General features: G+C 42.3%; 1 protein-coding gene across 1 annotated transcript in view; it reads right to left on the bottom strand.

Annotated features, from left to right (window-relative positions):
- Positions 1-12,579, bottom strand: part of LOC137333465 (magnesium transporter NIPA2-like) — a 55,948-nt gene that overhangs the window by 23,286 nt on the left and 20,083 nt on the right. The window contains exon 2 of the mRNA XM_067997654.1: positions 7,580-7,849. Within this exon, the coding sequence (XP_067853755.1) occupies positions 7,580-7,849 (270 nt within the window). The remainder of the gene's footprint in view (positions 1-7,579; positions 7,850-12,579) is intronic.

Raw genomic sequence — 12,579 nt, forward strand, 5'->3', positions numbered from 1 at the left:
GGGTCCCCTAGCAGAGATATTTGAATCATCGACAGCTACAGGTGAGGTGCCTGAAGATTGGAGGGTAGCAAATGTTGTGCCTTTGTTTAAGAAGGGCGGCAGGGAAAAGCCTGGGAACTACAGACCGGTGAGCCTGACATCTGTAGTGGGTAAGTTGTTAGAGGGTATTCTGAGAGACAGGATCTACAGGCATTTGGAGAGGCAGGGACAGTCAGCATGGTTTTGTGAGAGGAAAATCATGTCTCACGAATTTGATTGAGTTTTTTGAAGGGGTAACCAAGAAGATAGATGAGGGCTGTGCAGTAGATGTGGTCTACATGGACTTTAGCAAAGCCTTTGACAAGGTACCGCATGGTAGGTTGTTACATAAGGTTAAATCTCACAGGATCCAAGGTGAGGTAGCCAATTGGATACAAAATTGGATTGACGACAGAAGACAGAGGGTGGTTGTAGAGGGTTATTTTTCAAACTGGAGGCCTGTGACCAGCGGTGTGCCTCAGGGATCGGTGCTGGGTCCGCTGTTATTTGTTATTTATATTAATGATTTGGATGGGAATTTAGGAGGCATTGTTAGTAAGTTTGCAGATGACACCAAGATTGGTGGCATTGTGGACAGTGAAGAAGGTTATCTAGGATTGCAACGGGATCTTGATAAATTGGGCCAGTGGGCCGATGAATGGCAGATGGAGTTTAATTTAGATAAATGTGAGGTGATGCATTTTGGTAGATCGAATCGGGCCAGGACCTACTCCGTTAATGGTAGGGCGTTGGGGAGAGTTATAGAACAAAGAGATCTAGGAGTACAGGTTCATAGCTCCTTGAAAGTGGAGTCACAGGTGGATAGGGTGGTGAAGAAGGCATTCGGCATGCTTGGTTTCATTGGTCAGGACATTGAATACAGGAGTTGGGATGTCTTGTTGAAGTTGTACAAGACATTAGTAAGGCCACACTTGGAATACTGTGTACAGTTCTGGTCACCCTATTATAGAAAGGATATTATTAAACTAGAAAGAGTGCAGAAAAGATTTACTAGGATGCTACCGGGACTTGATGGTTTGACTTATAGGGAGAGGTTAGATAGACTGGGACTTTTTTCCCTGGAGAGTAGGAGGTTAAGGGGTGATCTTATAGAAGTCTATAAAATAATGAGGGGCATAGATAAGGTAGATAGTCAAAATCTTTTCCCAAAGGTAGGGGAGTCTATAACGAAGGGGCATAGATTTAAGGTGAGAAGGGAGAGATACAAAAGGGTCCAGAGGGGCAATTTTTTCACTCAAAGGGTGGTGAGTGTCTGGAACGAGCTGCCAGAGGCAGTAGTAGAGGTGGGTACAATTTTGTCTTTTAAAAAGCATTTGGACAGTTACATGGGTAAGATGGGTATAGAGGGATATGGGCCAAGTGCAGGCAATTGGGACTAGCTTAGTGGTATAAACTGGGCGACATGGACATGTTGGGCCGAAGGGCCTGTTTCCATGTTGTAAACTTCTATGATCCTATGACATTGACAGGCTAGTGGAATGGGTGGACACATGGCAGATGGAAATTTAACACAGAAGTGCAAAGTGATACATTTGGGCAAGAAGAATGAGGCGGGGCAATATAAACTAAATGGTACAATTCGAAAGAGGGGAGAGGAACAGAGAGACCTGGGGATATAAGTGCACAAATTTTTGAAGGTGGCAGGACAAGTTGAGAAGGTTGTTAAAAAAGCATACGGGATCCTGGGCTTTATAAATAGAAAGTAGGAGCAGGGGTAGGCCATTCGGCCCCAAATAGAAGCATAGAGTACAAAAGCAAGTAAGTTATGTTGAACCTTTATAAAACACTGGTCCGGCCACAACTGGAGTATTGTGTACAATTCTGGGCACCGCACATTAGGATGGATATGAAGGCCTTAGAGAGGGTGCAGAAAAGATTTACTAGAATGGTTCCAAGGATGAGGGACTTCAGTTACATGGATAGACTGGAGAAGCTGCGGTTGTGCTGCGGTTGTTCTCCTTAGAGCAGAAAAGGTTGAGAGGAGATTTGATAGAAGTGTTCAAAATCATGAAGGGTCTAGATAAAGTAAATAAACAGAAACTTCCCATTGATGGAAGGGTTGAGAACCAAAGGACACAGATTTAAGGTGATTGGCAAAAGAACCAAAGGCGACATGTGGAAAACCTTTTTTAAGCAGCGAGTAGTCATGATCTGGAATGCACTACCTGAAAAGGTGGTGGAAGCAGAGTCAATCGTGACTTTCAAAAAGGAATTGGATAAATACTTGAAGGGAAAAAATTTGTGGGGCTGCAAGGAAAGTGCAGAATGGGACAAAATGGATTGCTCTTACAAAGAGCTGGCATGAGCTCGATGGGCCGAATGGCCTCCTTCTGTGCTGTAACCATTCTACGATCCTTAATTTTGGACCCTAGTAATTTCCCAACGGATTTAGGCTAACTGGCCTATAATTCCTTTGTTTCCCTCTCTCACCTTTCTTAAATAGCGGAGAGACGTGCAATTTTCCAATCTAAATTAACGGTTCCAGAATCGAGAGAACTTTGGAAGATTATAGTTAGAGCATCTGCAATTTTCTCACCTACTTCCTTTAAAACCCTAGGATGGAAACCATCTGGTCCTGGGGATTTGTCACCCTTTAGTGCCATTATTTTCTTCATTAATGTTAATTGGCTTACGTTAACTATGGCGAGTCCCCATCCGATTCAAAATTAGTTTTCTCGGCATGTTCCTCTACTGTAAATACTGACGCAACGTAATTATTTAACATGTCCGCCATTTCCTTATTTTCATTTACAATATCACCATTATCAGTTTTTAAGGGGCCCACATTGCTCTTGACCACCCTCTTTTTCCTAATACAATTGTAAAAAATGTGTTAATTTTGATATCCATTGCAAGTTTCTTTTCATATGCCCTTTTTGTAGCTCTTACTATCTGTTTTGTCGCCCTTTGCATCTCTCCAAGTCGCCAGCATCTGTACTATTTTTTGCATTTTTGTGTGCTTTTTCTTTTAGTTTTATGTTGTCCCTTACCTCTTTTGTTGTCCATGGCTGTTTGTTTTGGCAAGTAGAGCTCTTGCCCCTTAGGGGTATAAACTGGTTCTGTATCATGTTAAATTCTTTTTTGAACACCTTCCACTGATCTTCTGTTGTTTTATCCATTAACAGATTTGCCCAGTTTACTGTGGACAGTCTCTGTCTCATCCCGTTGAAGTCGGCCTTACCTAAATTTGGAATCTTAGTAGCTGATACGGGTTTCTCCCTTTCAAACACAATGTTGAACTCAATCATATTACGATCGCTATTAGATAAACAGTTCATGTGCCGTTAGGCTGTTATCTAAATCTGGCTCATTACTGATTATGTTAGAGAGCCAACATGGATTTGTAAAGGATAGGTTATGTCTAACAAATCTAATTGAATTTTTTGAGGAAGGAATTAAAGTAGTGGATGAGGAATGTCTATGGATGTAGTTTATATGGACTTCCAGAAGGCATTCAATAAGGTTCCACATAAGAGACTGTTAGCTAAAATTAAAGCTCATGGAATTGAAGGCAAATTATTGACCTGGTTAGGAGATTGATTAGTCGGTAGAAGACAGAGAGAAGAGATAATGAGTATGTATTCGAATTGGAAGGAAGTGACTAGTGGTGTCCCACAAGGATCTGTGCTGGGGCCTCAACTATTCGCTATATTTATTATTGACTTGGATAACGCAATAGATAGCCATATATCTAAGTTTGCCGATGACACAAAGATTGGTGGCATAGTAAGTAGTGTAGACGGAAGCACAAATTTACAAGGAGACATTGATAGATTAAGGGAGGAGGCAGAACTGTGTCAGATGGATTTCAACGCGGGTAAGTGAGAGGTCATTCATTTTGGACCAAAAAAGGATCGATCCGAGTATTTTTTTGGTGAAAAGCTAGGAACAGTGGAGGTTCAAAGAGATTTAGAGGTCCATGGACAAGGATCATTAAAATGTAGTAATCAGGTACAAAAAATAATCAAAAAGGCTAATAGAATGTTAGCCTTTATAACAAGAGGGCTAGAATATAAAGGGGAGGAAGTTTTGCTTCAGCTGCACAAAGACCTGATTAGACCATACCTGGAATACTGTGTATAGTTCTGGGCACCACACTTTAGAAAGGATATAATGACCTTGGAAGGAGTGTAGCGCAGATTCACCAGAATGTTACCAGGGCTCCAAGGGTTAGATAATGAGGAGATATAAACTAGGCTTGTATTCCCTGGAATATACAGGGTTAAGGGATGATTTGATTGAGGTTTTTAGGATATAGAAAGGAATTGATAAGGTAGATAGAGATAAACTTTTTCCGCTGGTGGGGAAGTCTAGGCGAAAGGGGACATAACCTTAAAATCAGAGCCAGGCCATTCAGGAGAAGTTAGGAAACACTTCTTCATGCAAAGAGTGGTAGAAGTGTGGAACACTCTTCAATAAAAAGCAGTAGATGCTAGCTCAATTAATAATTTTAAATCTGAGATTGAAAGATTTTTGCTACCCATGGATATTAAGGGATTTGGAGCCAAGGCGGGTAAAGGGAGTTAGGATACAGATCAGCCATGATCTCATTGAATGGAACAGGCTCAATGGGCTGAATGGCCTACTCCTGTTCCTATGTTCCTAATTGCCCATGAATAGGCAAAGGAAATAAGGGCCTTGATTTTAACACCCCACACCCTCCCTCCCCACAGTGGGCAGGAAAGTGTTGGGCGAGGAGTTAAAATCTTGAAAATTGTGATCCTGCCTCCAATCTGCCGGGTTCCCAGCCGCTGTAATATTAACGGCGATAATTGAGACCATCGACGAAGCTCCCGCTAAAGGCAGCTGGGGACCTACTTCACATGAAAAGAATATCAGCCCAAAGAAGTCATTGGTTCCACAACGTAATATTAACGTCAAGCCAAGGGGAGTCCTGCACCCATGACGAGAGGAGCCGACCGGCCAGAAGAGGCCAAGGTAAGTATGGGAAATTTCTCTCCGTTTGAACTCCTTGTGGGGCAAGAGGAGCAGGAATGCACCCCCAGACCACCCAGAGGGCCCTTGGGTCTCCCCAGCCTGCACCCCCCCCCCGCCCCGATCACAAGGGAATCCCATGTTCCCAGCTGCGGCCTCCTGCTGCCAAATTCCCACTCCTGCCCGCCCGCCGCCCAGCCAGGTAGTGAAACTGGCCAGGTATCAGTCAGGACTCTGGGAACTTTTGTTTAAATGAGGCCCTGCCATTAAGATTGGCAGGCCTTCCACATCCCTGAACTTTCCAGGTGCGTGCCATTCCTCCCCCTCCAGGCATGGAAAAATCAAGACCAAGATGTCAGCACAACATTAAGCAACTGAGTTCCCTGGATACAGCAAAGGCTGCAGGCCCTGATAATATCCCGGCTGTTGTGCTGAAGACTTGCACACCAGAACTAGCCAAAATATGAAAGAAGCCATGCATACATAAATTTTAAAAATACCTTCAAGCCGGAATGGGTTTGAAAGAGCAGGGTCTTTGGGAACACTGTGCACGCAAGAGTTAAGCTACATTCACAGAAACAGGGAGGCCATTAGCGAACATTCTTATATGTCACACGAAAATTATGATGTGGAGATGCCGGTGATGGACTGGGGCGTACAAATGTAAGGAATCTTACAACACCAGGTTATAGTCCAACAGTTTTATTTGAAAATCACAAGCTTTCGGAGGCTTTCTCCTTCGTCAGGTGAGTGTCGAGATTCGTTGAAAATTACCGCATGTATAGTCATAGAACAATGCCTGGTGATTACAGATAATCTTTCCAACTGCCCGTTATCAAGGCCATATATATGCGGTAACTTTCAACGAATCTCGACACTCACCTGACGAAGGAGAAAGCCTCCGAAAGCTTGTGATTTTCAAATAAAACTGTTGGACTATAACCTGGTGTTGTAAGATTCCTTACATTTGTACACGAAAATTAGTTTGCAATCTGAACAAGAGTCTGAGAAGAAAAATGCAGAGATCAACTCCAAGAACTCAAGCATCAAAACCACTCCAGTGGTTTAGGTAGGGCTGTGTAGGAAAGCATAGCCAGGTATAGGGAAAACTGCACCACACATGAGCCAAATTTCTGTCAAAGCCAAGATATCGATGTAATTATCCACAATCAGGTCATGGATGGCAAGGGCCTTGTTCACGAGTAAACGGATATTCTGGAGGAAAGTATGGAAGGGGCGTGATTGTCGATGCAGCAGCAGAGGCCAAGGATGCAGTGGTAGGCGGGGTGAGCGAGATAGGAAGAAAGTTAGCGAGATTAGTCCCCAGCTGGCGTGTTGGTTGGAAGAGTTGATGAGGAGGATGGGGCAGTTGGGAGACTTGCAGGGAGGCCTTGACAGGCCCTTTGGAGAATGATAACAGAGGATAGCTGTGGACTTATTCAAGGGGGAATTCAAGCCTGGCACAGCGGCAAGAGTAAGAAGAAACAGGAGTAGTAATCGATTGGGTTAGGGATTTGAGGGGCAAAGTACCTGAGAGGAGAGAAGAAAGATGGCATGACTGGGTGAAATGAAGGGGAGGTGACAGGAGAGAAGGACCTGAGATAAGAAAAAAGGACAGAGAGAAGACAATATCAAACAGCCAAAGACTGGAGAACACGGAGCATTCTAGATCACAATCTATAGAACTCAGTGCCAGATTCATTACTGAACAATAGTATTCAATAACTTTACATTATTACAAGTCATTTCTTAATTTTCTCACCCCCCCCCGCTACCCCCCAAAATGGATCAACTTAAAAAAAATTTGCGGAGTTAATCTCACTGCAACCAGAAGCAGTTCATCATGAAGATGACTGTCCATATATTTGTGATAAAAATATTGAATTTAGATCGTTAAATATCTAATTAATCCAAAGTTATCAGAGGATGGGTTAAGAGCACACAAATTCTATTCCTTAATGACGACATACAAAAGAAGAAAAGTTTAATTTTTCTGAACGATAAAAATCTAACTTTCAATCTCTGCCTTCATTAGTGCGCTGCAACATGGCTGAAGAACTAGCTCTTATTCCACACCCAGCAGTACATAATTAATATATTACAATTAATTCCAAAAATCGAGGCTAGCTGGGTCAGAATGGAAAGACGACTTTTCTTTTGTTCTAGTGACTAATGGTATACTTTTATATACTGCACCTTGCCATCGAAACAAAGTGTGTAGGCAGAACCGGTGAACAAGACATCCAGAGAGCGTCACTTCAGCCACAGAAAGAAATGTGTGGAAGATGCTGACTGGACAGCCCAGAATAAACAGTCCTGCAATTCCCGGTTATTTATTAGTTGTATCCAGGAAAATATCATGCTCTTGGTTTATGAGCCACCTCAAAACAGCAGGCACAGAAAAAAGGTTTTAATTTAATGCTCATCTATAGGTGCAATTGTTTTATATTAAGCTCATGTACATATTACACTTTAACTTTACTAAAGCATTGATCAGTTAGAATTTCTTTCTGTAAGGCCAATAGCTCAAGTAAATATACACCCCTGTGATCCTTGAAACTTAACACCAAGCAAATGATCTCAATGCTTAAAAAGGAAGACTTACCAGCTCTGGTAATTCCTTTTTCAGATAATCGCAAGAGGCCTTTCTTCTTAAGTATGAAGCTGCATCCAATGAAGAGACTAGAGGTGACTGCTAGGGCCAACCCAATGTACAAGTTGTATTGCATTCCAGGCCAAGCTATTGTTTCAAAGTCTGTCCCATTTAATTTTTCATGTGTTCCGTGGGGGTGAACAGCTTTTATTTCAGTTACATTAATGATCTGGCATAAAGCCTGTTGAGTCGTATAAGGGCAGGCTAAGGAAATGAAGGAACCTGTAGGGAAAAACAACCATTTTATTACTATTTGCCAGGCCTTGAACCCCATAGAAGAAAAATGTATCTGTTCCATATCTACCAACAAAACCACCACATATTTCTAAAATTGCATTTGAATGTCTCATTTATGATTAAGTAATGTTACTACAAAGTTTAATGGAAAACAACTTTTGTAGAAATCAGAATTATAATTGAGCCAATTTTGATTTTTTTTTTTGAAATTTAAAAAAATACACTTATCTCAGAATAGGTAATTCAGCAAAACTATTTTTTTGTAATCAACCAAAAGATGGTGTGAAAAGCCACTTCTTGATGAGAGGAGAATTCATTCAGTGCTTTTGGTGCCGAAAGATGTAAACAGCAATGTCCAAACAGCAAAGACAGACTCATTCTTCAGTGTAAAAATGTTTAGCTTAAAAGTTGTTGGAAAAGTTGAGTGTTATCTTTTGGCAGTGTACACAGGTTTTTCCTTCATACTAAAGGATATTTTGCTACATTGAAGGCGGCTTTTTTGTACACATATACAGATCAGCCATGATCTAATTGAATTTGGGGTGGGGGTGGGGGAGGGGGGGGGGGGGGGGAGGCGATCCAGCTTGAGGGGCTGAATGGCATTCTCTTGTTCCGATATGGAAATAGACACTGTTTGTCCGACATCCAGTACTGGATGAGCAAAAATTTCCTCCAGCTAAATATTGGGAAGACTGAAGCCATTGTCCTCGGTCCCTGCCACCAACTCCATCCCTCTCCCTGGTCACTGTCTGAGGCTGAACCAGACCGTTCGCAACCTTGATGTTCTATTTGTCTCTGAGACGAGCTTCCGACTCCATATCCGCTCTGTCACTAAGACCGCCTACTTCCACCTCCGTAACATCGCATGTCTCCACCCCTGCCTCAGCTCATCTGCTGCTGAAACCCTCATCCATGCCTTTGTTACCTTTAGACTTGACTATTCCAATGCTCTCCTGGCCGGCCTCCCATCTTCCACCTTCCATAAACTTGAGCTCATTCAAAACTCTGCTGCCCGTATCCTAACCCGTACCAAGTCCCGTTCACCCATCACCCCTGTGCTCACTGACCTACATTGGTTCCCGGTCCAGGAACGCCTCAATTTTAAAATTCTCATCCTTGTTTACAAACCCTTCCATGGCCTCGCCCCTCCCTATCTCTGTAACCTCCTCCAGCCCTACAACCCTCCAAGATCTCTGCGTTCCACCAATTCTGGCCTCTTGTGCATCCCAGATTTTAAATCGCTCCACCATTGGCAGCTGGCCTTCAGCCACCTAGGTCCTAAGCTCTGGAATTCCCTCCCTAAACCTTTCCGTCTCTCTATTTCTCACTCCTCCTTTAAGACACTCCTTAAAACCTACCTCTTTGACCAAGCTTTTGGTTACCTATCCTAATATTTCCTTATGTGGCTCAGTATCAAATTTTGTATGATAATCGCTCCTGTGAAGCGCCTTGGGACATTTTACTATGTTAAAGGCGCTATATAAATGCAAGTTGTTGTTGTAGACATGGTCAGGCAGGATGCTGATTTATTTGATGCTGACTAGTTACTATCCATTTGAAAATGAAATATTTCAAGCTGAAGTATTTGCATTTAGATGAGGTAGAGGGGACCAAGGATAGATCCTGGGGGACTCAAAGTGTTTGTGTGAGAGCAAGAACAGAAAAACGGCAGAGATACGCTGATTACCTTTCGACAGGTAGTAATATAACCATGTGAGAGCAGTCCCACAGAGTCGGACAAAGCAGGAGGCAATAGAGGAGGATGGCACAGTCGACCATCTGAGTGACTTGGGCCAAGGCAGTCTTGGCACTGTGAGCAGGGCAGAAGATAGACTAAATGGATTTGAACAGGGAGCTTTGGGAGAGATGGCAGCAATGAAACATTTGAGGCCTTAAAGCCAAAAGAAAGGTTAGAGATGGGCCAGTAGTTGAAGATGATGGATAGGTTAAGGGTATATTTTCTGTGGAGGAAGTAAATTTTGATTATTTTGAAAGGGAGAGGGACAGTGTCTGACCAGAGAGAGGTGTTAACAATGTGAGCCAGCAGGGGGTGGGAGGGGGAAGTAACTGAGTGGTCAGAAGTTGAATAGTGAGGGGAATGAAGGAATGGGAAGGGGTCTCATGAAAGGGATGAGCTTAAAGAGGGTGGGAGGAGATAGGAAAGTCTGGGGATCAAGGCTAGAAAGGGTGAGAGTCTAGGCAGATGGGGGGTGGGGGGAAATTGCAGCAGAGGCTGCACCGATGGCCTCAGTCTTAGAGATAAAGAAATCCATGAGCTCTTCACACAGTACAGGAAGCGAGGTGGAAGGGGTGGGAAAAGGTGTTTGAGGAGGCACTAAATCATAGAGAAAAGAAATTCTGCATTATCTTTGGCTTCCAGGATGATCGTAGAGTAGTAGAAGGATTTTGCTGAGTACAGCGAGACTTGGTAATTATTGACATGATTGGGCCAAATCAGGTGATGAATAGCGAGACCAATTGTGTGCCGGGTGCCCTCTGACTTAAGGCAACAAACATGGGGACTGTACCAAGGGGAGCAGTAGGGATAGACGGCAGTGGGTAGTTTGGTGGGAACAAGGTCGTTAAAGGTCGGTAAGCAGTTTAGCAGGTCAACAATGATAGAAAGACTTGCATTTATATAGCATCCTTCACATCCCATGTGCAAAAGCAATTCACTGCCAATGAATTACTTTCGAAGTGTAGTCACTGTTGTTTTGAAGGTAAATGTGGCATTCAATTTGCGCAAAGCAAGGTCCAAAAAAAGAGCAAGTGGAAGGAATGACCAGTTAATCAACTTTGGTTACGTTGCTTGAGGGGCTAATATTGACCAGGACACCAAGAAACCCCCCTGCTCTTCTTCAAATAATGCCATGGTATCTTTTATCTACTTGGACATGCAGATGTTACTGCCCATAAACCAGCTTTCTGTCAGCATCAAAGGGTATACAGATTTATTTACAAAGAGGTCTTAAAGACTTCCATTTATATAGCATGTCTTTCACAACCTCAGGATGTTCCAAAGCACTCTACAGCCAATTAAGTACTTTTGAAGCGTCACTGTTGTAATGTAGGAAATGGCAAATTCAAACATTCTGAAGGCTGTTACGGAGTGGGTCACTAACGGAGATGGTGAGGAGAGGCAAGAATGAAAAAATGGATTTTATTTCCCAATTTTAGTTACCCTGAAATAAACAGTATTTGTCTCTATATCGTTTATGTTTTCTGTACAAAAAAGTGTATTGCCCATATATAATTTAATCTTTTTAACTGTACTACCTGGTCTTATGTTTTTTTATAACTTGTCTAAAAAAATTGGTATTTTTGTTCACATTTCCAATATCTCTTCATTTTAAGTAAATATATATTTCTGATAAATGATTTGTTTTGGACTGTGCTTTATAGCTTGCATTTTGTCAGTTTTCTTTAATTCGGCCTATTGCAACGATGCTTGTGGGAGCTCTTGCTTGAACTTGAGGAAAATTCACCAGAGCTTTTAACCTTTTACAAACTACAACAAAACTAAAACATTTGTTTTCAGATAGCAGCAAAGACAGAATTGGAAATATTAATGAATGATTTCACCACATCAAGATATCACAATGCTTGTTACTCTAAGCTATTGCTGCTATTATACAATGGATACCAGCATGAGTGAACAATGCTGCCTCATTTGCACCAATAGACACTACTCGTCTTCCCTTTCCCTCCCCTCCTGTCTCTGCTTTCGGAAGGGACCATTCCATCTGGGCTATCCTTTTCCTTCTGGCACTTGCACTTCCCCTTCCCCTGGCACTTTTCCATGTAACCATAGTAGATGCAACACCTATTTATTCACCTCTTATCACATCACTATCCACGGCCCTAACACTTGTATATGATTTGGCACTTTGTGTACTTCCTCCAATGTAGTATATTGTTTAATGCTCATCATGCAGTCTCTTGTACGTTGGAGACCAACTGAAAGATTTGGGTGACCACTCATTGAAAACCTCCATTCTGTCCAAAAGTGTGAATCTGACCTCCCGATGGCTCAGCATGTCAATTGTTTCCCCCACCCCCACTTCCATTAACATTCTGACCTTTCATCCTTGGCCTTTTACACAGTTCCAAATATGCTCAATGTAAGCTGCAGGACAGTATCTCCTCTTACTGTGCAGTCCTTGCATTAAGCTTATTTTGAACACTGTAAAATGCCAAAGACGGAAAAATTGGAGTGGTTATGGGGATAAGAAAGACAGTTGATCTTAACACTGACTTCAAAGATTTCAGCCTTTAGGTATCGACCTCATTTTCTTAGAAATAGTGGGTGCTGGGGATGAACAGCAGGTCCTTCTACATCTTGGGGGGGGGTTAAGGGAGGGGGGAGGGAAGAGAGAAGAGAAGAGTAGGCAGGATGGCATTTTGGGTGTAGACCATTCGAGAAGAGTTTTTTTTCTATTTCTGAATGCTGTCAAACCTGTTCTGTGTTTCTAGTAATTTCTTTTATTTCAGAATTTCAGCATTGTTAGTTTTCTTTTCTTTTTATTTCCCCATTTTCTTGTCTTTTCACTATCTTACTTAATTATTTTTGTGTCCATTGTTCTTTTAACACCTCTTTGTTGCCTCACTGAGATGGTCTTTATATAACACCCATCCATTTTCACCTGTTCCAAACTTATCATAAAAATTGCTTGGAGGGAATTCAATCCATTAACTACCTTTTGCAACAGCAGTCA

Source organism: Heptranchias perlo, chromosome 1, assembly GCF_035084215.1.
Source record: "Heptranchias perlo isolate sHepPer1 chromosome 1, sHepPer1.hap1, whole genome shotgun sequence".
NCBI lineage: Eukaryota > Metazoa > Chordata > Chondrichthyes > Hexanchiformes > Hexanchidae > Heptranchias > Heptranchias perlo.